Here is a 24,869-nt window from a genome sequence, read left to right as displayed (position 1 = left end):
AAAAAAAAAAAAAAAAAAAGAAATTAATTGTAAGAAAATTTATTTATTATATATATACTTATATATAATAAATAGGCAATAAGAAAAAATTTCAAAATTCGATTTAGAAGAGTTTAAGCAATTTGGCTATATATACATACATATTTAAGTTCAAGATCAATTTTAAAAATAAAAATATCACTTGATAACTTAATTTTAAGCTTCAAAAACTTTCTAAATATAATTTTATTTTTAACTCGAAATTAATTTTGATGAGAAAAACATGTTTCTCTCTTTATAATATCCTTGATTAAATTTATGTAATTCCTCATACTCTATCCCCTAGATGTCCAAACATTATTAATCTTTCTTTTTTTTTGGGAAGATTAATAATAAATATATAACCACAAACCACATGTATCAACCAGATTTTTCTGGACAAATTAATATTACTATCAATCCCCAAAAAAGAAATCTAATTTTTTAATCTTTTTGACTAATGATTGACATAAAGCTTTATAGCTGTCCCTCGATGCAAAAATATATCTTGATTATAAATAATATATATATATATATATATCCCAATTAATAATTCTGCAACTACAAGCTATCTTCATATTCACCACCATTTAATTGAGTGAAGGATCCATCCATTATTAACATCAATGAAGAACCATATTCTCTATTTTTTTTCATTTCCCCAAAAAAAAAAAAAAAAAAAAAAAAAGAATGGCTGAGAGACAAACTTATTGCCGTTCAAAGGTTCTCACTAAAAGAGACATTAAAAATATCATCCCAAAATCCACTTTTTTCTACTTATATATATTGCTGCTTGGTTCGTCACATTTAGACACACAAATATACTCTTCACTCTCTCTCCCTCTCTAAAATTAATTAAACTTTTTTTATACTCATCAGTCAGTGTTGGTTTTGTTTTGGAAGAACTGAAGAGAATCGATCGTCTCTTTCCTTACAAATGACAGTAAGAACACTTACAACTCTAATTTCTTGTTCAATTTTGTGCTGATATCTTTGATGAACTATGCTTTATTATTATTTTTTTAAATATTTTTTTTGGTGGGGTCGATGGTCGTAGTGCTTAGATCTGGTGTTCATGTAGTGAGTGCAGAAAACACATGGGAAAGATAACACGCCAAAAGTGACATTCCATTACCTTAGCTTGTTTCAGTCCATGCCATTTTTGAGGGACCATAAATTTCTTACATACCAAACCATTTCTTACACAAATCTTTCATCCAGGCTTCATAAAAATCCCACCTTTCTTTCTTCATAATTTCTTCTGCAATCTTGAACTGGGTAATAATCCTAATCCAAATCGAAGGCTGCTTTCTTGAGAATTCGACACGTGTAGTAACTCCCAAAGCCCACTTTTTTTGTGGGTTTTTGGAGGGAAGGTGCGATTTTTGTTCATGGTGTTGTATATATCTGTATCTATCTACCCTGCTTCGGTGGTGGGGTTGCAGATGTTGACATTTTTTTTTATTTTTTTTTTGTGGGTAAATTTTGTTCATACGCGTTGTTGGCTAGTTTCCTACCTTTTCCAAGCCATTTCTCTTCCTATATATGCCCTGCTTCTCCATTCCCTAATTCATTAACAATCTTCTTCTCCATTGAAGGAGCTTAGAGAATTGAATTAGGGTTCTTGAAGAAAGAAAAGTGTTGAGAAGTGTGTTCCTGGTTTTAAGGAAAAACATTAAAAAAATCTACAGCTTTTGCATTAACTGCCCACATTTTGAACATCTGAGCTTAAATTTTATTGTTTTTGGAACGAAATTCAAGATGAGTGAAGCCAACGGATCAAAGCAGCAGCAGGTGTTCGATGTCTCCATCAATGTCCCTTCCCAGGTTGTCTCCAAGTGTTACGACGACGATGGCCGCCTCAAAAGAACTGGTAATCAATCATAGTATAATCAATGATAAATCTTCTTACCTTTTAGGCTTTCGACATACATTCTTAAGACTCACCTGTGTTTTCGTGTGTGTTCTTGGCAGGAACTGTTTGGACAGCAAGTGCCCACATAATAACTGCAGTTATCGGGTCAGGTGTGCTGTCGTTGGCGTGGGCGACGGCGCAGCTCGGGTGGGTCGCCGGACCGGCGGTCATGTTCTTATTCTCCTTCGTCACGTACTACACTTCCTGCCTTCTCGCCACGTGTTACCGGACCGGCGACCCCGTCACCGGAAAGAGGAACTACACTTACATGGACGCTGTCAGATCCAATCTTGGTATGTTTAATTTGTCTGAAAAAAAAAAATAAAAATAAATCTGCTTTTAATTGTACGTTTCTGAAATTGAGATTTACCAATTTACCATGGATTTTGCTTCGTTCAGGTGGGTTTCAGGTTAAGGTTTGCGGGGCAATTCAGTACCTGAATCTTTTCGGAGTAGCCATTGGCTACACCATTGCTGCATCCATAAGCATGATGTGAGTAAGAATTTTTGAACTTATGATGTAATAATAAAAATCATAATTTTAATTAATTAATTATTTATTCTTTTATCGACAGGGCTGTTGAGAGGTCGAATTGCTTCCACACGAAAGGGGACAACAGCCCCTGCAGAGTTTCAAGCAATCCTTACATGATTGCCTTCGGAGTTGTCGAAATAATCTTCTCCCAAATCCCTGATTTCGATCAGATATGGTGGCTTTCAATCGTAGCTGCAATAATGTCATTCACTTACTCCTCCATCGGATTGGGCCTCGGAATCGGAAAAGTTGCAGTCAATGGCAAAATCAAGGGAAGTCTAACAGGAATCAGCGTCGGCACTGTCACAACTTCAGGCTCAGTCTCTGAACTCGACAAGATCTGGAGAAGCTTCCAGGCTCTTGGCGCCATAGCTTTTGCTTATTCTTACTCCCTCGTACTGATCGAAATCCAGGTAACCTTAATCTCCATTGTAATAAATTCAAACGTTGTTCAGTTCATATTTCAAAAACAGGAATTTGACATCTCCCCTGTTCGATCAATCCACAGGACACAATAAAATCTCCGCCGTCAGAACACAAAACTATGAAGAAAGCAACGTTTGTTAGCGTGGCTGTAACGACAGTGTTCTACATGCTCTGTGGCTGCTTCGGGTACGCCGCGTTCGGCGACCTGTCCCCCGGCAACCTCCTGACAGGATTCGGATTCTACAATCCTTATTGGCTCCTAGACATCGCCAATGTCGCAATTGTTGTCCACCTCATTGGCGCGTACCAAGTCTTTTGCCAACCCCTTTTCGCATTCATCGAAAAAACAGCCTCCAATTGGTTTCCCGACAGCAAATTCATTACAGCCGAGATCATGGTCCCGATCCCTGGTCTCCGCCCTTACAGGCTCAATCTTTTCAGGCTCGTTTGGCGAACGATCTTCGTGATTATTACAACGATCATTTCAATGCTCATGCCGTTTTTCAACGATGTTGTTGGAATCCTCGGGGCATTCGGATTCTGGCCTCTTACAGTTTACTTCCCTGTGGAGATGTACATTGCGCAGAAGAAGATTCCTAAATGGACAGCTAAATGGACTTGTCTCCAAATCCTTAGTGTCAGCTGTCTTGTTATATCCGTCGCCGCCGCCGTCGGGTCCTTCGCCGGAGTTGTGTCGGATCTTAAGGTTTACAAGCCATTCAAGACAAGTTATTGATCAATTTGTTTTTGATCGACATCGATTTAGAAGAGTTTTCAATTTTAATGTGATGTTGGGTGTTAACAAAAGCCTAAAAAGGGCTGTCTGTGGATTTTCACTGTAAGAATACTCGATACTGAATGGTTACAAGTTTAATTCATCCCTATCCCTATCTCATTTATTTAAGTGATTCAAGAATCCAACTATAGTTTATATCTTATATGTTTTAAATGGGCCTTTAATTTTTATTTTATTTTTCTCAACTGAAACCTGTCTTTGTAGTGCTGTCCAGCCCACAAAGAAAGTAGCAACTTTTTTGGATGATTCTCGAGGTACAATAACGATTTGGGATTTGGCATATATTGACCGACCATCTATCACTTTCAATTATCCAACGGTGGAGATTTGATCTAAAAATTGAATCTTGGTTTCACCTAATTCCCAATACCTATTTAATTTTGGGTAGCAGTAGATTTGGATTTCAATTATAATTTCTACAATAATGAAGCATTTGGATTTATGGGCCAACTTTTATGCTTTTGAGCATTAAAATTTCTCTGGACACTTGGAGAGGATACACATAATTAGAGTTATTTACTATTTATTTTTAACTTTTTGCTCCATTATTGCACGTGTTTGTAAAGAGGTATGACGTAAGCCTTTCCGTCCTCGCAATAATTAATTGTATACAGGCACTAGAACACAATAGTAGAATCCATAACAAGTCTGATTAAAAATAAATCAATAATTTAAATTCAATCTAATTAATTTAATTGATTAAGATCAAAACCCCCTAAATTTTTTTTATTTAAATTTAAATGAATCGATTTTCAAATATGTACAAAATAGTATTGTTAATCTATTACTTTCTACGACAAGCTAAGAATGATATGTTAAAATAATCCCTCGAGATAAACGCAAATTAATTAGTAACAAAAAGAATTGTTCTTCATTCTTATGAAACTATAAATTAGAGAATTGTCAACATATATATATATATCCAATGTAGGACACTCACTTGTTTAGAAAATACTGTGGGTTGTACAACATATAAATCGATCGATCGATCATATTCAAAGATATTCGTTTAAAATTCTATAGCTGACGTGTCCTCATTCAATTAATTCTTGAAAAGCACTATATACTTTCGAAAAATATTTATTGATTGATTGATTATAGTTGGAAAGGTGATTAGTCGACAAGTATGTGCGCCTGTCGCAATAATTAATAAATAAATTTTTATTTATTTATTTTTTCACTTGGTCGCGGAATTTTCGTGGTTGAAAAATTTTCTTCAACGGTAGAATCGCAGCATAGATCTGTCTGTGTGCTCTGTGCAGTTGCCTGAAATTGCCAAGAATGTCGGCGGCGGCGCTTCTCTCCTTCTTCCTCGTCTTGCCGGCGATTCAGTTTGGCTCCTCCGTAGGATCGTCGTGCCCTATTAATTTTACCTACGTCGGGACTTTTCCATGGGACACTTCTCCCTGCCGACAATCGCCTCATCCGGAGTGCTGCCAAACCCTAAGGGGCGTTTTAGGGATAGGGCTCGCCGAGTACCTCAATCGAACCTCGAGGTTTTACCTGCCTGATGCGGACACTTCGTCGTCTTGCCTGCTGGACTTTCGGGACAGCCTCGGACCGCTGTCGATTTCGGGAGATGTCTTCGGCGAATGCTTCAACGACACAGGGGAGTTTGCGAACAAGCCGTCGAGCTGCGCGGGGATTGCGACATTAAACGATTGGAATCAGAAAGTTCCGAGGAACATCCCTCTCGAATCTTCCTGCAGCAGCGATTCGCTGACTGGGATGGTTAGCTGCGGTTCGTGTCTGGACGCAGGGCTTAAGGTCAATTCTTACCTTGTCTCTTTAGGTCCTAATTCCACAAAATGCTTCTTCTTCGTAGTGTTCTATGCTGCTGCTATAGTCAACGATTTTGGCCCTGAGGATGTGAGAGTTGCTTCTTGTATGCTCCGTCTGCCGTTAGCTGCAAATAAGAATGCCGATCGATCGAACAGTAGTAAAGTGAGGTTGATTTCGGGCATCCTCGGCGGTCTTTTGGGGGCATGTCTTGCAGTTTTTGTGTTCTTGTTTTACAGAAGATGGAGTAGGAAGATGAATCAAGAAATGGTGCATCAACATTATGTTGTTTCTATGAAATCGAAAGTTCAGCCCAACACTGGCGCCAAATGGTTTCATATATCGGAATTAGAGCAAGCTACGGATGGATTTTCAGACAGGAATGTGATCGGGAGAGGCGGATTCGGCATCGTTTATAAAGGGACGCTGCCGGGGGGCGCGGAAGTGGCCGTCAAGCAAGTTCTTGATTTGGATTCGAAAGGGGACGACGAATTCACTAATGAGGCTGAGATCATAAGCAAGATTAGGCACAGAAATCTTTTGTCTTTGAGGGGATTCTGCGTCAGCAGCGAGAGATTTCAGGGCAAGAGAAGATTCCTCGTTTATGACTACATGTGTAATGGCAGCCTCGATGATCATTTGTTCGTCGATGGCGGCAAGAATCACTTGTCCTGGCCACAGCGGAAGAATATAATTCTCGACATTGCGAAAGGGCTGGCTTACTTACATTACGGGATCAATCCAGCTGTGTACCATCGCGACATTAAAGCTACTAACATTTTGTTGGATTCGGACATGAGGGCCAAAGTGGCTGACTTTGGGTTGGTTAAGGTTAATGCCGGTGGCGAGTCTCATGTCACTACAAGGGTTGCCGGCACGCGCGGATATTTGGCGCCTGAATATGCGCTTTACGGACATTTAACTGAGAAAACTGACGTCTATAGTTTCGGGATACTGATCTTGGAAATTATTAGTAGCCGGAAGGCGCTGGATGCATCAGAGCCGTGGAAGAGGCTGATCACCGATTGGGCTTGGGAGTGTCTGAAATCGGGAAGAGTCGAGGAGATATTCCACGACTCGATCAGACAAGAAGGGCCGAAGACAGTGATGGAAAGATTCGCGCAGGTCGGGATTCTATGCGCTCATGTGACGATGGCTGCTCGACCTACTATTGCTGAGGCTGTCCGGATGCTCGAAGGCGACATCGATGTCCCGGAACTGCCGCCGCGGCCGGCGCCGCTCAGACATGAGCCGCTGGAGATGTCTTTTGGGTACAGCATGTCGACGTTGAGCAAGGGATCAATGGAGCAGTCGAGCGTTGGCAGCAGTATTTCATGAAAGTTCGATGTTGTGTATGATGTAAATGACATTTGCTGTCTTGTGTTCTTGTAAGCAAAGACATTGATTTTTTCATCAAAGATGTTAACTTTTTATGATATTAACGTTAATAACATTTTAAAAACTCGTGGGGTTTAAAAAGGTAACTAGAATAAAATCCGAAACTAATTTAAATGTAATAAATGTGATTATTTTTTGGGTACCAAATTCAAATTGACTTTATAATTACTGTTTAATCTATAAATTGTCGTATAGTAAGAGGTCAGGTTTAAAAATGGAAAGTACCTCTCTGCTCCATCGCAAGGGGGTTTAGGTTTCGACGCAGCGCCATGGAGGCGGCGGAGCCGCCGGAGTGCCCGGTGTGTCTGCAGCCATACGACGCCGTATCCGCGATACCGCGCGTTTTGACGTGTGGGCATACTACCTGTGAGCTCTGCCTCAAACAGCTTCCCAATCCCTTCCCCAATACAATCCGCTGTACCGTCTGCACTCTCCTCGTGAAATTCCCAAATTGCCCCTCATCCCTGCCCAAGAACCTTGATCTCCTGCACTTCTCGTCTGTTCTCCAAGGCAGCCATGGAGCAGGGGTTAAAGATGTTGCTTCGCGAACATCTCCATCGGAGAATGGAGAAAAGCAGACGGGGTTGCTTCCATTGACTTTAAAATCGTGGTCGTACGAGTTCTATTGCAAGTGGAGGAAATGGATTCTCCCGGAAGATTGCATTCTGATTGACCAGACGGGTTTGGGGAATGATGATGAAACAGTGTATGGAGAAGTTTCGAAGCCATTTGAGAGCGATTATGCGGTGGGGTGTGTTTTGAAGGAGAGAGAAAAGGTTGGCCTGGCCAAAATTGGTATGTTTGTAGAGAATGACCAACAAATCAGTTTCTTGAACCCTAGCTACGAGTCAAAAATTGTGAGTCTTCTGCGCGGGATGAAAGAAGAAAAAAGAGATGAATTGAGAGTTATCTTAAATGCTACTAATGGAGTAAGTAACGTGGGAAAGGTGTATGGATTATGGTACAACGGGAGTAACAAGTGTTTTTATATGGTCTGCAAGAAGTTCACTAAGCCTAATTTGAGTGAATTTATCCTTAAGAAAAAGAGTGATGAAGATGAAGGGTTGAGCAGTGATGAAATGCGTGGTTTTGCAATGCTTGGAATGGAGGCTTGTGAAAATTTGAGCCACTTGCATTTGGAAGGGGTAGTTGTTGGTTTGTTGAGTGTTGATTGTTTAAGTTTCAATGATTTTGGCCGCATAACTATTGACTTATGCGAGATTTTCCATACAGGCAGGAGGGTAAGTATGGTTATGCTAAATGCTCACAAAGATATGGAAGTTGGTTTGAAAAATAGTGTTTTAGATGAAAATCTCGCCTTCATTTGTCCTCAGATGTTGTTACAGTTCCATGTAAAAGAAGGGATTGTTTTGGATAGGGATAAATCGAAATATGAAATTGGCTGTGCTTCGGATGTGTGGTCGTTAGCCTGTTTGCTAGTTTGGCTGATTGTTGGAAGTTCTTTTGTGGAAGAGTTGGGATCTTACATAAATTTTGTTGGTAGTATTAGTACTATAAAAGATGGAATTCCTGATTTTTACACGGGTTGGATGGAGAAAGTTGCGATGCTACTGGAAAGTAGGCTGGGCGACGAAAATGCTTCTTTAGGGGAGGTTTTGTGCAGATGTCTGGAGTTTGAACCTGAAAATCGGCCTGCTATAACTGAACTTTGGAAGACCCTAAAGGAATTAGTTGTCAAAGACGCAAAGTATTGTAATATACTCCACTTAAATCGGGAACTGACAAAGGAAAACTCAAGCAACTTTGTGCTGGCAAAGTTCAGTCAGATAGATGGAAAAAGTGGCAAAGAATTGATGGGAAGAAGTGAAAATGACCAAGCTGATGTTGAATTGAGTCGTGAGAGAGATATTACGGCCGCTGTTTCAGGTGGCCATTTCAAATATGTAGAGATGAAAGGTCACCTTGATTGTGTCACAGGATTAGCTGTTGCAGGTATTGAATTGCAACCTTTTATCTTTTTATTACTGCTCGTATGTTAGTATTGTGCATTAATTCAGTGTTCGAGTTTTACCATCAAATTTATCCGTGATCTAGGCATTGTCTATCTTCCCATATTTATGCGATAGGAGTGCACGGAGTTTGACTTTTGATGTTTTACGGTATTGTTGGCCCATTGATGGTTCAAATTGTAACCTCGAAGTTACGAATACATTAATTTATCATTAGCATCATTATCGACCTATTTCTTTTTACAGGGGGCTTCGTTTTCAGCTCTTCTTATGACAAGACAGTCAAAGTTTGGTCTCTTCAGGTAAACATTTTGCAACAACGCCTTCGTAGAATTGGTTTGCACGCACCATATTCTATACATTTTTATACTCTAAACTTTGGCCGAGGCCATATATTAACTAAGGCTTAAGTTTGTTTTGTCAATAATCTTTACCCATTTACTGGCCCTCAGGATTTCAAACAAGTGCAATCACTCAAAGGCCACGAGCATCGAGTTATGGCTGTTGTTGCTGTAGATGGAGAACAGCCACTGTGCATAAGTGGTGATGGAGCCGGCGTTATATGCATTTGGAAGGCCAGTTTTCCATTTTCCGAAATGCCTATAAGAAAGTTGCACGAGCAGAAGGACTGGCGCTATAGTGGTATTCATGCAATGGCTGTTTCTGGAATGGAATATCTGTATACCGGAAGTGGAGACAAATTAGTAAAAGCGTGGTCGCTGCAGGTCTACTCTTCATTCATTCCCTATTTTATATCTTTATTATTATATAATGCATGCCCTGAAATCGATTTTCTTCTCCTGTTCAGGATTACACCATGTCGTGTGCTATGGGTGGCCACAAATCAGTTGTTTCATCCCTCGTCGTTTGTGATGGTGTTCTTTATAGCGGTAGCTGGGATGGTACCGTACGCCTGTGGTCTCTCAGTGATCATGCTCCTTTGGCGGTGCTGGGGGAGGACAAAACTGAAAGTATGTTACCTGTTTCGTGTCTTTCTGCCGAGCACTCTGAGTTATATGTTGGTCATGATAATGGCTGCATAAAGGTAAACATTTTACCATTTCACTGAACTGATCTCTAGTTGTCGACAAGAATTGCTGATAAGTCTCCCTTCTCTTCAGATATGGCGTAATGATTTACTTCTGAAGTCGACACAAACTCACAAAGGGGCCGTGTTCTCGATCAGCAAGAAGGGGAAATGGCTATTTAGCGGGGGCTGGGACAAGACGATTACTTTACAGGTAGAGTTACATTCAATGTAATCTGCAAATTATGCTTCTCAAATAATTCAAAACTTATGTTTGAATTATCATCTGATGAATAGTAACCGGTCGAGTTCTTGATTGTATCTTATGGTAAATTATTTAGAAGTTTTGACGATCATCTTCTTTGTTGTGTAGGAAATATCAGAACACAGAGATGGCTTGGAAGTAACACCTGTTGGCTCTATTGCCTGCAATTCTGCAGTAACAGCTCTACTGTATCAGCAGGAGAAGCTCTTTGTAGGACAAGCTAACAAAACATTCAAGGTAAGATCAATGAATTCACCTGTCTCTCTGATGATGATTTGAATGCTATCTGATATAATTAAATTTCTTCGAAACTTGATCAGGTTTACCATGGAGTTTAACAGGTTCTTGGGAACAGATGTCCTGGTTGCTCCCGTCGTTGATATTGGTTGAATGATGAAGAAGATTTGTAAAAAAACTGTATTTTAATATTCAATGGAGTAATTAAAAAATATTGTATATAATGTTTAGATGTATAATAATAATAATAATAGAATAATGAGGTTCAGCTACCGTTGGCCCGAAAATCGTTTCTCTCATTAATCCGAATTTATTACATAATAATAATCTTCTGTGAGTGTCCCAATGTGTTCTGTTTTCCCTTCTACGACTTCTTCTTCCTCGGTTGCTCGATCGGCGGCATCCACGAATCGTAAGTGGATTATTCGCCTACCAAATATTCCGGAATCGTTTGTTTGTTCCATGCGGATTGGCCGTTTAAACCTAGATATAAGCTAGGTTTATTCGTCTTTCCATCCATGGAAAGGAAAGGACATCACTGATTCAATTATTGTGATCGATGGTGGGTGGTATGGCGACATCACCGAGTTATTATTTTTCGAATAGTTGCAACAATTGCCGGCGCCGATATTACGCCAGTAGACCCGCTGGAGCCGCGTCTTTTTGCCGGCGGCGCAGCTGTGTCAAAATTTCCGGGGCAGAATTCGATTTTTTGTTCCAAAAGTGGAAGAAGAAAGGATGGCTAGAAGTGGGATGCCGCCGTTCGGGAATTGCCGTTGCTCAGTTGTCCAGCTCCTTGTCAATGGACATCGGTCTAGATTCTCAGGTCACTTTTTTTTTTTTTTATATATATAGTGTATGCACAGGGTTTTTGAAAATGCTGCTATTAGGGTTCGATGAGTGCAATGATTTGCTGAATTAATAGATTATTTGTTTAATTTATTTTAGGAATTGATTAATTGAAGCAATTAGATCGACAATTCTGATCAACTGCAATCAACCGACTTATTCCCTATGAAAATGCCTTGATCATATATAGCTTCAGATTGAAAGTACTTTTGGTTTCTGAAATGGTTTCATGTTTTTGCGTTCGATTGCTTGCACAAACAGAAGCATTATGCTGCCATTTCTAAGATTTCTTGCATGTTGAATGATATTTGATGGATTATGAATTTGGTAATTTTGATCATTGTTTCTAATAGCCTAGGACGTTCATTGCTATTTGTATGCACTAAAGATTGAGGTATTTTTTCTTTTATTTCTTTTCCTTCATGGTGAAATGAAGAAAGCGGATTCATTCCATTTGCCATGGGTTGGGCCACTTCCTGGGGACATTGCTGAAGTCGAGGCTTACTGTAGAATATTCAGGGCAGCAGAACAGTTTCATAATGCGTTAATGGCTGCATTGCACTATCCAGTTACTGGGAAATCTGGTGTTTCGAATGGAATGTCATCAGAGGGTAAAAGGTTGCTAGAGGAGAAAATAGTTTATGTTCTTGGATGCATGGTTTGCCTTCTTGACAAGGGAAGGGAGGATGTCCTTTCTGGACGATCTTCCATCATGAATTCATTCCAAGACTTAAATGCTACTACTATCACGAATGATAACCTTCCGCCCCTTGCTACTTTCCAATCTGAGATGAAAAGTTATTGTGAGACTTTACATGTTGCCCTAGAGTCTTCTTTGACACCTGGTGATGAACAGAGCTTAAATGTTTGGAGGAAGTTGCAAAGGTTAAAAAATGTATGCTGTGATTCTGGGTTCCCACGAGGGGATGATCATCCTTGCCATACACTGTTTGCTAACTGGGGTCCTATTCTTTTGTCCTCCTCGAGAGGAGAGGGGGCACACTCAGAAAACATGGAGATTGCTTTTTGGAAGGGCGGACAGGTGACAGAAGAAGGTTTGAAGTGGCTTCTGGAGAAAGGATTCAGAACTATTGTAGATCTGAGATCAGAGTTTGTAAAAGATATTTTTTATGAAACTGCTGTACACGAAGCTGTTTCTTCTGGGAAAATTGAACTCATTAAACTTCCAATTGAAGCTGGTGATGTACCTTCATTGGAGCAAATTGCTCAATTTGCAGCTATAGTGGCCGATTCGAGTAAAAAGCCCATCTATGTACACAGCAAGGAAGGAAAACGGAGGACCTATTCTATGATCTTTAGGTGGAGGCAGTATGTAGATCAGATTGCAGCTACTGGAAAGCAAGCCAGTGCTACTGATCTCAGAGCTCACGATGTTCAAGAAGGTGAAGATTCTGGTTTTACAAACAAGCCTTTTAGATGGTAATTTTTCTCGTAATGAAAAATTTTTAGTATTTCAATAATCTGATGTGTCTTATAGTTCTGCAGGACCATCTAAGAATCGAGATCCTCCATCCACGACATATCAATCTCAAAACACTGAAGGAGCTGAGAATACCAAAGCAAGCAATGAGGAAGGTGGAGTGAAATCAACTATTGACTTGTGGGAAGATGTGAAACCACTGGAGTCTCAACTACCTCCTTCAGATGTTTTATCTAGAAAAGAAATGTCAAGGTTTTTCACGAACAAAAGCTTTTCACCTCAAACATTCTTTGGTTATGGGCAGAAAAGATTGGATATGTCATCTGCTGAGGAAAATGGATCTCTCTCAAACAAAGAAGCTCACTCTGGATTAGGTCCCAGTGAAGAGAAGATTATAAACAAATTGGTGGATGGCAATGTTAAATCATCCTCAAGGGGTCAGATCAAGGCTGTCACAAACTGTTCATATCCAGATCCTAGTGTTCTCTTTAGTCCTGTTCCTCGTATAGATAAAGCCAGTGGTGGGGCGCTTGAAACGAGATTGAAAAACAGTTCTACAGACACAAGGAATGACCCAAAGGAGAGTGCCATTTCTGTTATGGTTACTGGGCAGAGTGAAAGTGATGCTGAAAGCTACCTCTCTTCAGATGATGAAAGCTTGGAAATGATGGAAGGAGATATGTGTGCTTCAAAAACTGGCGTTGTACGAGTCCAGTCTAGAAAGAAAGCAGAGATGTTCTTAGTTAGAACTGATGGATTTTCTTGCACTAGAGCAAAGGTAAGAGAATCTTCCTTGGCATTCAGTCATCCCAGCACTCAGCAGCAGCTGCTTTTGTGGAAAACTACCCCAAGGACTGTGTTGTTATTGAAGAAACTGGGCGAAGAGGTCATGGAAGAAGCTAAACAGGTCTGTATCCTTTGGTTAGAGCATCCTCCCCAGCTATGCTTAGACATACTTAAAGTTTTCCATGCACTAATTAAACTTTCTTTTATCCTGTGCACTGGCATTATCCACTTGAGTTTGTTACTCACTGTCTCTTTGTTCCAGTTTTATGAGCATGTTATTTAATTTTTTATATAAATTTTAGCAAAGGCATTATAGTTGCAACATCAATATCTGCTCTTTATGTGATTCTTATACATTTATAGGTATTTTCTCCCTCCATTGGTATTTTGATTTCATTTCATTTTATCTTGCAAATCCTCAAATATTAATTCAATCAATGTGACAGTTGTTTCCACCTTTATACCAGGTTGCTTCTTTCCTGTATTTCCATGAGAAGATGAATGTTCTTGTTGAACCAGAGGTTCATGATGTCTTTTCTAGGATATCAGGATTTGGTTTTGTGCAGACATTCTATACTCAAGATACAAGGTGCTCAAACTTCTGGCATTGATTTTTATCTCTATTATTGTTATTTTGATTGGATGCTTTATTTTTTGATCTGGAGGCTTTCTTGCCTCCTTCCATCCCATTGCAATTGCAGTGACCTTCATCAGAGAGTTGATCTTGTAGCTTGCTTGGGGGGAGATGGGGTCATACTTCATGCATCAAAGTTGTTTCGAGGTGCTGTTCCTCCTGTTGTTTCGTTTAATCTTGGATCCCTAGGGTTTCTCACCTCACATACTGTATGTCCCTGATCTCAATCTTTGATGATGATTTTGCAAGCTTATGAGAAACACTTCTTTCTGATTCCCGTACTTTGAACTTTAGTTTGATGATTATAGGAAAGATCTAAGACAAGTGATTCATGGGAACTACACCATTGATGGAATTTATGTTACTCTTAGAATGCGTCTCCACTGTGAAATATTCAGAAATGGGAAAGCAGTGCCTGGCAAGATATTTAGCGTCCTCAATGAAGTTGTTGTTGATCGTGGTTCTAACCCATATCTTTCAAAAATAGAATGTTATGATCATGACCGCCTCATAACAAAGGTATGGTGGGTTACCATGAATTGTGTGCTTAAAGGTTATGCATTGAAGTTCAAAGATATTAGGAGGTTAAATACATACTATCAAGACAACTATTATTTTCAAAACCTTAGAGTCAAGCTCAAGCACTCTATTTTGGTCTAAAATAAGCAATTATTTTTCGGACAGGTACAAGGTGATGGCGTCATAATTGCTACTCCCACTGGAAGCACTGCTTATTCCACAGCCGCCGGTGGTTCAATGGTAAGTTGCTGCTTCGGAGATAATTTTTTTTTTTTTATCTGAGGTTCTTGAAAATTTAAATAGGAAGTGTCTCTAAGTGTTGGGTTGGATATACATAAAGCAAAATGGTGAGTCTTAGATTTGCATACGTTTGTGTGGCAGACTCCATTTAAATGTTGCAATATATTATTTGATGCACCTACCATGTTTAGAAGTAGACATATTGTAAAATGGTGTGAACTTTTGTTGTTTCTTGTTTCCACTTTTCTATATGCAGGTACACCCAAATGTTCCATGTATGTTGTTTACTCCAATCTGTCCTCATTCTCTATCATTCAGACCAGTCATACTTCCAGATTCTGCTCGGCTTGAATTAAAGGTATCTGTTTTGTTCTGTTCTGCCCTTCAAGAAATAGTACAACCCAAATAACTTCTCCAACATTCATTTTACAGATTCCAGAAAATGCACGAAGCAATGCGTGGGTGTCCTTCGATGGGAAGAGAAGGCAGCAACTCTCGAGAGGAGATTCTGTTCGGATATCCATGAGCCAACATCCGCTCCCAACAGTCAACAAGTCTGACCAAACAGGTGATTGGTTTCGTAGTTTGATTCGATGCTTGAATTGGAATGAAAGACTTGATCAGAAAGCCCTTTGAATCCAGACTGTTAATAATACAACATAAAACGAACACATCTCTTTATTATTATTTTTTTGTCCTAATCAATGCAATCTATACAGTTTACATCCAAAAGGTTTACATAGTTACTTCTAACATAAGTTGTATATCTATAAATTATATCCTTCCTCTTTGAGATTTGTTTAATGGTGCAGATAAGATAAAATCTTGTTTGGGCTAGCTTTGCTTTGCTGTACTTGCTATTTCATTTATGCATTTTCTGGGCCGATATCATTCATTACATTCAGTATACATGCGTTACCCTTGCACAATTATACTAATATTTTGAGGAAACAAACATTGTTGATGCTAGAAATTTGATCATGCCATTTGTCATTGATCCAATTACATTAACTGTAACCCGAAGAATGTCTTTAGGATCAAAGTGCTTACGGCCGTGCAGTTAGCCTAAAACTACTGTGAAGAACAGTATAAAACATAATAGTGAAATATGTACTAGCAATTAGCTACTATGTATTTTGTTTGCTGTAATAATATGCAAATTCTTCCTTATATAGTCATTGGCCATGGCCTCTATTCACTCTGCAAAATCACATTAAACATGTCATTAGTATCTACAGTACAATAGTATTTTGCATAGAATACATATGCTCTTATCAAGCATTATATGCATATTGTCAAGTTTTTTATGAAGTGCATATGTACGTACCCATGGGAGCTGATTGTAGAGTAGAGTCTTGGAGGTTAGGATGGGTAGGCTGGAGATGGTATGTTTGTGTCTGAAGAGGTATTTGAGTTCCAAGCTGAAGATCCTCTCCATAGAACAGGAACTGGTTTGACAATGGTTGTTGTTCTACTAACTTAAGTTCTGTCATCACTTGCTGCTGCTGCTGATTTTCCATTTCTGCTTGCTTCTGAATCTGATTGTTCATCAGCTGCACATATAATCACAATCTTTAGACATCACATTATACCTATGATTTTTTTATAATTTAATTTGTATACCCAGTGGTACATTTCTTGATTTTCTTTCTCCAGCAGTATCTCCTACATTTTGCAAAGATGCAAAACCACAGGGAATCACTACTCTAAACTCTAAACCAACAAATAGATAGATGGATATAATTGATGGTTTTGTGTCGATTTACCGTTCTTTTTAGATTCTCCAGCTGCTCATGGATAAGCTGAAACTGGAAAGCAGATGACAAACACAGATTGAATTAATTAATACATGTGTATGTATCTATGTCTGATCATTTTGAGCACCACTAATTGGAAATTACCGCGTACCTTTCTGCTTCGAACCTTAAGCACCGCTTGCTCAAGCTGGTGTTCTAATTGGGTTAGGTCCTCAAAACATACATTGCTCAAATCATCCCCCTTATATCTCTGAAGGCTTAACTGAAGATTTAGAGTTTCGCTCTTCATTCGCATCAACTCCCTTTGAACTTGCTCCTGTGGGCGAACAATTAACCGCGATGATTCAACGGATTCAAAGTGTTTTTTGACGCCATTATAATCAGTCAAGGAGTTATAATATGGAGATTAACTGTAGATTGTGCTTACATTAATGTATGGAGCTGGTCCTATGTGATCGGGTATCGAAACATTTGGCCTGGCCTTAACATACCTCTCTATAATCTGATTCATTCTATGAGGATATCACACAATTCAAGCACTAGTTATGGCAAAAAAGGCAGAAGAAACAAACTAAAGAAATGAGTTAATTCAGCCATGACGATTATTTAGTTGTGGTTCGAAATTGATCTTAAAATGATTTGAATTTTTATTTAAATTTTAAAATATACAGGTAAATAGTATTGATTTCCTATTGAAATAACAAAAAAACAAACTCCAAATTAACTATGTGGGAACCTTTTCGAAAGGCTAATCCAAAAAAAATTTGAGGTCAATGAGAAAGTGATGGCCAATAAACAAACTTCCGGAAATAGAGCAGTTAAAAACCTTCATCAAAATTTATACGACTCAATGAAATGGAAAGAGCAAATTAATTAATTAATTATTTGCTGAAAGTTCTGTATGAACCGATGAGTGTTGCGAGCTTTCAGACATAATTAATTAAGATTGGACCACATAAAAAGCATGCACATCGAGGGATTCCTCTCCAACCAAAGCTTAATTCAACAAATCATGAACAACCTATCAAAGATAAAATTAATTAAAAATTGAAACTTGATTACGTTAATGGAGGGGTGCAGTACTCAGTGAGCCTGCCTTTGCTGGAGAAGACAATGAGTCCAATTTGGGCATCACAAAGAACAGAAAGCTCATGGGTTTTCTTCATCAGACCAGCTCTTCGTTTCGAAAATGTCACCTGTCTGCTTGTTTTGTTTTCGATCATTTTGATCTCTACTTTCCCTCTTCCCATTTCGATAATGATCTTTTAAGTAATAATCCTGTTCAACAATATATATATATATATATATATATATATATATAAAGAGCTTTAAGAGGCCAACAGAAGAAAACTATGAATTTTATCTTTGTTATGAACATATCCAAGAGATAAATTCATAACTAGGAAATATTTACAAGAGGGAATAATTGAATTGAATTAGCAATGGTGGGCAAGTTTAATTACCATACCTTGTTCTTCTTCAATCTTCAGTGCTCGTATTGTCTTGTGTTTAGGAGATATATATTTTAGGGTTTGTATAGACAGAAATGCTTGTGTTAGGGTTGTTATATGTTATTTCTATTCATGGTTAAACCTCCATTTTAGTCTTCTGTCTGTGTTTCTCTTCGGTTTGTGTTTCCATACCATTTCCATAACCCCCCCCCCCCCCCCCCCCTCTCTCTCTCTCTCTCTCTCTCTCTCTCTATATATATATATATATATGCATATGTATATCCTGTTACTATAACTGAGTCAAGATGGCGAGTGATAGTGAAATTAAACAATTAAACAGAATGCAAAAATGGGTACATGCAATTGACATTCAGGATTTCCAGAACCCATTATTCAAATGAACAAAATTAATTATGTATGATCATATCCATCCATAATGACAGATTAATTAGCATGATGTAAAAAGCAAATTTGTTTGTTACAGAAGGGAGAATTGGTTGAAGATATTTAAGTGTCGTTAGTTGTTTGAGGAAATTACGAATTAATGCAACAATATTGTTATATTCTTCTTCTTAATTAATTCGATCTCTCTGATCATTATCATGTCTATGTCATGGACAGTGATAATGATATATTTTTGCTATACCACTGCCATTGTTGAATGATAATAAGCTCACAATTTTAATTAGTAATTAGGATTTCTCCAATTTTATGTGCTTCAAAATTAAATTATATTCATTAAGAAGAAAATAAATTAATGTTTAAGGTCATTATAATTATATATGCATATGTATAGCTGCAAATAAATAAATAAATTGTGGTCCAAAAGATTTGATCAATAACAAGAACACATATCTAATTTTGCTACAAACATTTGGTCAGATTATGAAAAGTGAACCTCTCCCGATTTATCAAATTTGCATCCCTTAAAGAAATTATTTCAATAATATATGTTATATAATTCAATACGAAATTATTAATTTATGCCATGAGAAAAAAGGTAAGTCATTTTGGACTTGTCAGTGCAGGCCTGTCACTTGCTATTTTAGAATGTCAATAAATTATTAGTTTAGTTGAAAATAATATTGCTAGTAATGTTCTATAAGACTTATCAAAATGCTTAGATTTTTATTATTATTATTATTATTTTTAATCATAAAATATAGAGAATTATGTTGACAACATAAAAATAATATTTTTAATTAATTAAAAAAATATATAAATATGCAATGATGATATTGTTTTTTAATGTATTATTATAATTGTTTATTCTTTTATTAATTTTAAAATAATATTTTAATAAAATACACAATTAAATTATTTTTACCCTAAATAAAACACATCCACAGTACCCACACCACAGCCGCTGCCTGCATCTGTACCAGCGTTCTTCTTCCCCTTTCTTTCCTTTCTTCCTCTTCTTTTCATCTTTCTTCCTTCTTCTTCTTCTCCGCCGCGGCGACCGGTGAACAGGTGAGGTTTCTATATATATATATTTTTTAAATAATACAAAAAAAATGCTGAAACTCCGGCAGTTTACGGTTCAGAAGCTTCGGTTCGATTCGAACCGAAACCGCCGGTTTGAAACTGTCGAAGAGGCGGTTCGGGCTATCGATTCGAAACCGGTTGGGGAAGTCTACCGTGCACTTGCTTTTTGTAATTAAACTAACCCTAATTCAAATTCGTTTTTATTCCTCAGCAGCACTGCCTGTCGGGTTTTCTTGCACGATTTTGGAGTCAATCGGCGAGAGGATGTGGAGAGCATTGGCGAGACGGGTTTTGCTTTGGAGAGCGACGAGGCCGCAAGAATTGGCTCCTTCTCTGCTTCTTCGTCACCAGGGATCGGTAACATTACCCTCTGCTGAATCTGCAACTCGTATTCCAATTTTCTCAAGAAACTCGGATGTTTTTCATAGCTTTCGTTTTTTCTCATCTAATCGAGCTGAAAGTTACGATGAGGCATCTTCTGGATTTCCCCTTTCTGAGGGAAATGAGATAGATGGAAATGAAAATACAGAACTTGAAAGTTGGGAATCTGCTTTTGATAATGTTGAGGAGAATTTGGTGGGGAGTGTTGATGTTTCTGGTGCTGCGACGGGCGAAAGTTTGGAATCTGATGTTATAGTGGATGAGCGTACTGGCGTAGAAATGGAGAATGATCCAGAAAAGGTAGAAAATTTGTTGTCTTCGCTTCAGAGTCGTGGCACTGCTAGGGATTCTTTAGAAGCTGATTTTGAAAGAATGGATTTGGTTGTGGATGAAAATCTTGTTTTGAGAGTGCTTAATACTCCATATATTGCTGGGGAGAATTTGATTAGTTTTTTTAGGTGGGTAATGAAGAAGCCTGGGTATGAATTGACTGCATCAATGGTGGATGCTTTGATTAGTGCTATATGTGTGGAGAACAGGAAAATGCAAGTATATGCATTGTGGGATTTGATCAAGGAGATAGGGGAGAAGGCGGCAGGGTTGGTGAGCACGAAGATGTTAAATGAATTAATCAGTGAACTTTCGAGGTTAGGGAAGGGGAAAGCAGCCTTTGAGGTGTTCAATAAGTTTGAGGAGTTTGGTTGTCACCGAAATGCTGATACATATTATTTGACTATCGAAGCTCTATGCAAAAGGTCCTTTTACGACTGGGCTTGCTCAGTTTGTGAAAAGATGCTGAGTGCAGGCGATTTGCCTGATGCAGAGAAAGTCGGGAATATAATTTCTTATTTCTGCAGAGGAGGAAGATCAAAAGATGCACATATGGTTTATGTGTATGCAAAGGACAAGAATATTAGCCCGCCTCCATCAACTGTCACATTTCTGATTCGATCTCTTGGTAGAATTGAGAAATGTGGTGAAGGAGATGACAAGGAAAGAAATAAGGAGTTGAATAAAGAAACCGTGTCCTTGGCTCTGGAGATGTTGAATGACTATTCGGTGGAAGATCGGATGTATGCAATTAAGCCCTTTTCAAGTGTCATAAAGAAGCTGTGTTGGATCGAAGATGTTGACAGGGCAAAAAAGTTACTTCATGAGATGATTGAATCTGGCCCCCCTCCCGGAAATGATGTATTCAACTTTGTGATTAATGGGCTTGCTAAATCAGGGGATGTTGTGGAAGCCATGAATTTGAAAACTTTGATGCAGAAAAGAGGTTTAAAGCCGGATGTGTACACGTATAGTGTGATTATAAGTGGTTATGTAAGGGTTGCCGAAATGGGGGAAGCGTGCAAGATATTCAAGGAAGCCAAACGGAGCCACTCCAAACTGAGTCGCGTCACATTTCATTCACTCATTCGAGGGTTCTGCAAGCTTGAACAGTTTGACAAGGCTGTCAATTTGTTGAAGCAGATGAAGGCGTATGGGGTTAGTCCATTGCACGATGAGTACAATAAACTGATCAAATCTCTTTGCATGAAGGCTACGGATTGGAAAACTGCTGAAATGCTGGAAGAACAGATGGAGAAGGACGGTTTGATTCTTAATGGTAGAACAAAGGCTCTTATAAAGGCTGTCAAGGAGTTGGATCAAGAAACAACTGTCGAAACATCTTCCCATTCGTAGATTACAACAAAATTCCCATCTTTAAGCTAGTGGCATCATCAAGCAGTCAGGCACGGTTCTTTCTGTTTTTGTTAACATTGTTTCTTTGATGCAAGTTCTTGGAGGTATTGACTCTTGAAATTGACACTGCTGCCGATTCTATAGATTGATCGTCTGCGTTTGTTTTTTTTTTTCCCTTTTTTTTGGGGTATAATTTGGAATTTGGAGTAATATGTTCTTGTTTTGTTTTTTTACTTAAAACTGTTTTTGTAGATTGTAGAAATAATAAATTTTAAAAATGTTGGAATCTGCACAATGTCTTGCTTGTGTCTGAATTTTTTTCACTGCTTAATTTCAATTTTTTCTAGAACTCTGTTTGAACATTGCAATATTAGATTTACAAGCAGTGTTTTTGTTTTTTTTTGGGTTATTTATTATCATGATATATTTTGTGAACATCATCTTGATATTTTTATTTTTTTTTGTATGTTTAGTTGATTCAGTTGGCTTATTCTAGTTCATACCTACGGTAATTTTTATTTCACTGTTTTGAATTTAGTGCGTTATGCACTTGGCAATATAGGTTTTGAATTGACAACCAATAAATAAAAATTTACATCGTTCAGGAAGAAGAGGAGAATGTAAAGGATTCACATTGTCCTAATAGAGACATTTCTGATAGATAGTGTAACCTTCTCCAAATGTATACAAGAAACACAAATTCATTAGCCTTATTATAATTGGTTTATTATAATTGCTGATCTCAGATGAGCCCACATTAAGATCCAGGCCCATGTGGTTGTTGTTGGGTTTTTATTTTTATTTTTATATATATAATATATTATAATAGTAAAATAAAATTATTATGAAAAATATATCAATATTAAAAAAAAAAAAAACATAATTGAATAAATTAAAAAATCAATAATAAATTAATTATTATTTATTAAAATAAAATTATAAATATTTGTAGTGAATTTTCATAAAAGAAAAGAAAAAGAAAATTAGAAACAGCTTAAACTTAAAAATTCTTTTTTGGTTTTTTTAAAAATTATTCATTAGTTGATGCAAACAGTAAGAGATTATAAGGGTGTGTTTGTTTGGGGGTTTGGATTTTGGATTGGGATTTGAATAGTAAAAATTTTGAATTTGATTAGTTGTATGATGTGATATAAATAGGGTTTGATGTGATGTTTTGAATGTAAAATTGATTTTTAGTATAATATAAAAAATAAAAAATAGGTGTTTGATTTGATATTTTTGGGGGGAAAAAATTAAATGAATAGTAAAAATTCTCCAAAATCCTTCAAACAAACGCACCCAAAATATATTAGTTTTATAAAAATGCACTTTTAACCCTTTTGCCCTAGCCAATATATTACACATCCACAGCCGCCACCGCCCGCACCAGGTTCTCCCTCTTCTTCTTCTTCACGGATTCTTTCCTGCTGCTCCGCCGTGGTGACTGCCTGAACGGTGAGGTTCATACTTTTTTTCGAACCGCCGGTTTTTGGTCTGATCCACTGGATCGAGCATAGAATATTTCGGCCGTATCTTGGCGCGGCAGAACGGAAGGCACTTCATGTGCAACCGGTTCTAGCAGCCATGGCGTGTCCGATTATCCTTGCTCCGATATATACAGATCGATGCATCTACTCAAGGTTTGTATTTAGATTATTCTTAGAATTTTGTTGGTATGGCTAAATATAATTATCTGCCAGATTGTTCAGTATTCTACATTAAATGTATTTGCCATTTTGATGCGGTTATATTTTGTAGGAGATGGATGCGCCGAAGAACTGAAACCGAACAAACCCTAAAACAATCGAAATTAGGGTTCAGGGTTAGGGTTTTCTGAGAAATCTCAGGTTGTGTTTGTTTGGGGGTTTGGATTTTGGATAGGTTATTTGCCTCCTTCCGGAGGTAATTATGAAAATGGGTATATGATTCGAGAAATCTTGCCCAGGTTGCTTAGGGTTTTCCCCAAACTAGTAACCGGCACTGATTTGGTCGAATTTTAAGCCCATTGGCAATGGAGAGGGGTTTTTACACAGGGTGGTTGCGCCCCTCTTCCTCAGCCTGTGAAGAAAAGCCAACAGCCCTTTCAGCACCAGTTCTTAACAATAGGACTGGTTGCCATCGATCAATCTCTATGTAAATGGAGCCTTAATTATTGCTCCCATTTTTGGGATAGCTTTGAATTGATTAGAGTCGGGAAGAACCTAAGAAGTGACTGAGGATGAGGCTGTGATGATATGCTTGTCTTGAAAAATCTGAGCTAATTGATGGGGGCACGGAGGATTCAACTTGTATCTTGGTGTGGCATCCCGGAAGGCATTTTTAGATTGCATCCGGAGATTGCAGCCATGGCAGGTTGCCTTCTCTTTGCTGCCTTTGTAATTGCAGATCTGAGCCTCATATTTTCCTCTATTAGTTTCATATCTTGGTAAAATATCATGGAGAATGTTTTATGGAATAATCTTCTCAAACATTAGGTTAAACAGATCTTGAAACATGGCTGTACCAGATGAGTGTATATGCCTATATAGACGAACTATAAAAAGTTTTGACATTTTTTTTTTATGAACAGCAAGTAATGGGATGCTCAAAATATAGTGTAGAATTTTTAAGTAAATTGTGACCTAGATTCTTTTTTCTATTTTTTTTTTTTAACTAGTGGGGTTTAGTTTATATTTTGTTGAGAAAAATAGGGTTTATTTAAACAAGAAAGTTGTAAAGAAATTGTATTTGAATTCTATATGGAATAATGGCCAGAGTTAGAGGATGTGTTTTGGGGATAAAGTGTATTTTACTAGTAATTGGGATAATTGTCTTGAAAAAAAAAAAAAAAAACTAAAATAGTATAAAGAGTACAAATCTTCAGTTTTATTTATTCAACGGTCGGGATGGGTCTACGAGCCGAAATCAACGGTGATTGAACACTAGAGAATTGTTGGACTGGTTACGATTGACCCTTGTAGTTGAATCTAATGAATTAAATAATGGGTTGTGTTTATTGTGCTCCAATCTTACAAAAAAAATAAAAAAATTAGTTTTTATTTAAAAAAAAGATTATACTAAGAACTTTCTCAAGAAAATGGTTGCTAATCCTTGGAAGAAAAGTCAAATAATTCGTTACTTTATTATTTCACATCAATATTTTGATTGATGACACTTCCAATAATGTCCAAAAAGCTCCCAATTTTCTAAAAAATTGAATTTTGGTGTTTTCTATCAGGTATTTTTGTAATTTTAATAAAAGAAAAATATATATTTAGGGTGTGTTTGTTTG

General features: G+C 37.7%; 6 protein-coding genes and 1 long non-coding RNA gene across 11 annotated transcripts; 6 read left to right on the top strand and 1 right to left on the bottom strand.

Moving 5' to 3' along the window:
- The first annotated feature begins 808 nt into the window (after window positions 1-808).
- LOC127246843 (amino acid permease 3-like) lies at window positions 809-3,776 on the top strand. 2 transcript variants are annotated; one of them, XM_051268442.1, is made up of 6 exons: window positions 809-961; window positions 1,780-1,891; window positions 1,993-2,226; window positions 2,333-2,426; window positions 2,509-2,881; window positions 2,977-3,776. In XM_051268442.1, exons 1-6 carry the CDS (start codon window positions 956-958, stop codon window positions 3,628-3,630), a joined length of 1,473 nt encoding a protein of 490 aa, XP_051124399.1. In that variant the 5' UTR covers window positions 809-955; the 3' UTR covers window positions 3,631-3,776. The 2 variants fall into 2 exon arrangements, with proteins under 2 accessions (XP_051124399.1, XP_051124400.1); XM_051268443.1 differs by lacking the exon at window positions 809-961 and adding an exon at window positions 1,376-1,394.
- A 1,082-nt stretch (window positions 3,777-4,858) lies between these two features.
- LOC127246242 (probable receptor-like protein kinase At1g11050) lies at window positions 4,859-6,923 on the top strand. The gene is made up of 2 exons (XM_051267496.1): window positions 4,859-5,431; window positions 5,516-6,923. The coding sequence occupies exons 1-2, from the start codon at window positions 4,972-4,974 to the stop codon at window positions 6,805-6,807; spliced, it is 1,752 nt and encodes a 583-aa protein (XP_051123453.1). The 5' UTR covers window positions 4,859-4,971; the 3' UTR covers window positions 6,808-6,923.
- A 156-nt stretch (window positions 6,924-7,079) lies between these two features.
- On the top strand, window positions 7,080-10,645 carry LOC127246240 (uncharacterized). Its single transcript, XM_051267495.1, has 7 exons — window positions 7,080-8,820; window positions 9,084-9,139; window positions 9,290-9,562; window positions 9,646-9,882; window positions 9,959-10,078; window positions 10,238-10,366; window positions 10,450-10,645. The coding sequence occupies exons 1-7, from the start codon at window positions 7,137-7,139 to the stop codon at window positions 10,465-10,467; spliced, it is 2,517 nt and encodes an 838-aa protein (XP_051123452.1). The 5' UTR covers window positions 7,080-7,136; the 3' UTR covers window positions 10,468-10,645.
- A 64-nt stretch (window positions 10,646-10,709) lies between these two features.
- On the top strand, window positions 10,710-15,672 carry LOC127246239 (NAD kinase 2, chloroplastic-like). Of its 4 annotated transcripts, none has more exons than XM_051267491.1 (9): window positions 10,719-11,192; window positions 11,652-12,655; window positions 12,714-13,563; window positions 13,910-14,031; window positions 14,108-14,285; window positions 14,371-14,595; window positions 14,761-14,835; window positions 15,092-15,193; window positions 15,268-15,672. In XM_051267491.1, exons 1-9 carry the CDS (start codon window positions 10,926-10,928, stop codon window positions 15,469-15,471), a joined length of 3,027 nt encoding a protein of 1,008 aa, XP_051123448.1. In that variant the 5' UTR covers window positions 10,719-10,925; the 3' UTR covers window positions 15,472-15,672. The 4 variants fall into 4 exon arrangements, with proteins under 4 accessions (XP_051123451.1, XP_051123448.1, XP_051123450.1 ...); XM_051267493.1 differs by having other exon boundaries at window positions 10,720-11,192; window positions 11,652-12,618; window positions 12,722-13,563; XM_051267492.1 differs by having other exon boundaries at window positions 10,720-11,192; window positions 14,144-14,285.
- A 445-nt stretch (window positions 15,673-16,117) lies between these two features.
- Window positions 16,118-17,842, bottom strand: LOC127246243 (MADS-box protein defh21-like). The gene is made up of 6 exons (XM_051267497.1): window positions 17,655-17,842; window positions 17,020-17,104; window positions 16,744-16,908; window positions 16,602-16,643; window positions 16,459-16,500; window positions 16,118-16,388 (listed from the first exon to the last, which is right to left on the bottom strand). The coding sequence occupies exons 1-6, from the start codon at window positions 17,840-17,842 to the stop codon at window positions 16,140-16,142; spliced, it is 771 nt and encodes a 256-aa protein (XP_051123454.1). The 3' UTR covers window positions 16,118-16,139.
- A 1,552-nt stretch (window positions 17,843-19,394) lies between these two features.
- LOC127246915 (pentatricopeptide repeat-containing protein At3g02650, mitochondrial-like) lies at window positions 19,395-21,808 on the top strand. The gene is made up of 2 exons (XM_051268568.1): window positions 19,395-19,516; window positions 19,743-21,808. The coding sequence occupies exon 2, from the start codon at window positions 19,796-19,798 to the stop codon at window positions 21,596-21,598; it is 1,803 nt and encodes a 600-aa protein (XP_051124525.1). The 5' UTR covers window positions 19,395-19,516; window positions 19,743-19,795; the 3' UTR covers window positions 21,599-21,808.
- Window positions 21,809-22,929: 1,121 nt separating this feature from the next.
- Window positions 22,930-23,997, top strand: LOC127246263 (uncharacterized). Its single transcript, XR_007837711.1, has 2 exons — window positions 22,930-23,238; window positions 23,357-23,997. It is a non-coding gene; the product is annotated as an uncharacterized LOC127246263 (long non-coding RNA).
- Window positions 23,998-24,869: the final 872 nt, after the last annotated feature.

Source organism: Andrographis paniculata, unplaced genomic scaffold (genome assembly GCF_009805555.1).
Source record: "Andrographis paniculata isolate CXL003 unplaced genomic scaffold, ASM980555v1 Contig30END, whole genome shotgun sequence".
Classification (NCBI taxonomy): Eukaryota; Viridiplantae; Streptophyta; class Magnoliopsida; order Lamiales; family Acanthaceae; genus Andrographis; species Andrographis paniculata.
This window is presented reverse-complemented; position numbering and strand designations above follow the sequence as displayed.

Bases quoted from the DNA above. Each gene is read 5' to 3' on its own strand.
- LOC127246242 (XM_051267496.1), top strand. From the start codon at position 4,972: ATGTCGGCGGCGGCGCTTCTCTCCTTCTTCCTCGTCTTGCCGGCGATT. The intron at 5,432-5,515 runs GTTCGTGTCTGG...TCTTCTTCGTAG, and splicing joins GACTGGGATGGTTAGCTGCG to TGTTCTATGCTGCTGCTATA.
- LOC127246915 (XM_051268568.1), top strand. From the start codon at position 19,796: ATGTGGAGAGCATTGGCGAGACGGGTTTTGCTTTGGAGAGCGACGAGG.
- LOC127246243 (XM_051267497.1), bottom strand. From the start codon at position 17,842: ATGGGAAGAGGGAAAGTAGAGATCAAAATGATCGAAAACAAAACAAGC. The intron at 16,909-17,019 runs GTAAGCACAATC...GTTCGCCCACAG, and splicing joins GACCAGCTCCATACATTAAT to GAGCAAGTTCAAAGGGAGTT. The intron at 16,644-16,743 runs GTACGCGGTAAT...TCTGCTTTCCAG, and splicing joins TTAAGGTTCGAAGCAGAAAG to TTTCAGCTTATCCATGAGCA.
- LOC127246843 (XM_051268442.1), top strand. The intron at 1,892-1,992 runs GTAATCAATCAT...TGTTCTTGGCAG, and splicing joins TGGCCGCCTCAAAAGAACTG to GAACTGTTTGGACAGCAAGT. The intron at 2,427-2,508 runs GTGAGTAAGAAT...TTTTATCGACAG, and splicing joins GCTGCATCCATAAGCATGAT to GGCTGTTGAGAGGTCGAATT.
- LOC127246239 (XM_051267491.1), top strand. From the start codon at position 10,926: ATGGTGGGTGGTATGGCGACATCACCGAGTTATTATTTTTCGAATAGT. The intron at 13,564-13,909 runs GTCTGTATCCTT...CCTTTATACCAG, and splicing joins TCATGGAAGAAGCTAAACAG to GTTGCTTCTTTCCTGTATTT. The intron at 14,596-14,760 runs GTATGGTGGGTT...TTTTTCGGACAG, and splicing joins ATGACCGCCTCATAACAAAG to GTACAAGGTGATGGCGTCAT.
- LOC127246240 (XM_051267495.1), top strand. From the start codon at position 7,137: ATGGAGGCGGCGGAGCCGCCGGAGTGCCCGGTGTGTCTGCAGCCATAC. The intron at 8,821-9,083 runs GTATTGAATTGC...TTCTTTTTACAG, and splicing joins CACAGGATTAGCTGTTGCAG to GGGGCTTCGTTTTCAGCTCT. The intron at 9,140-9,289 runs GTAAACATTTTG...ACTGGCCCTCAG, and splicing joins TCAAAGTTTGGTCTCTTCAG to GATTTCAAACAAGTGCAATC.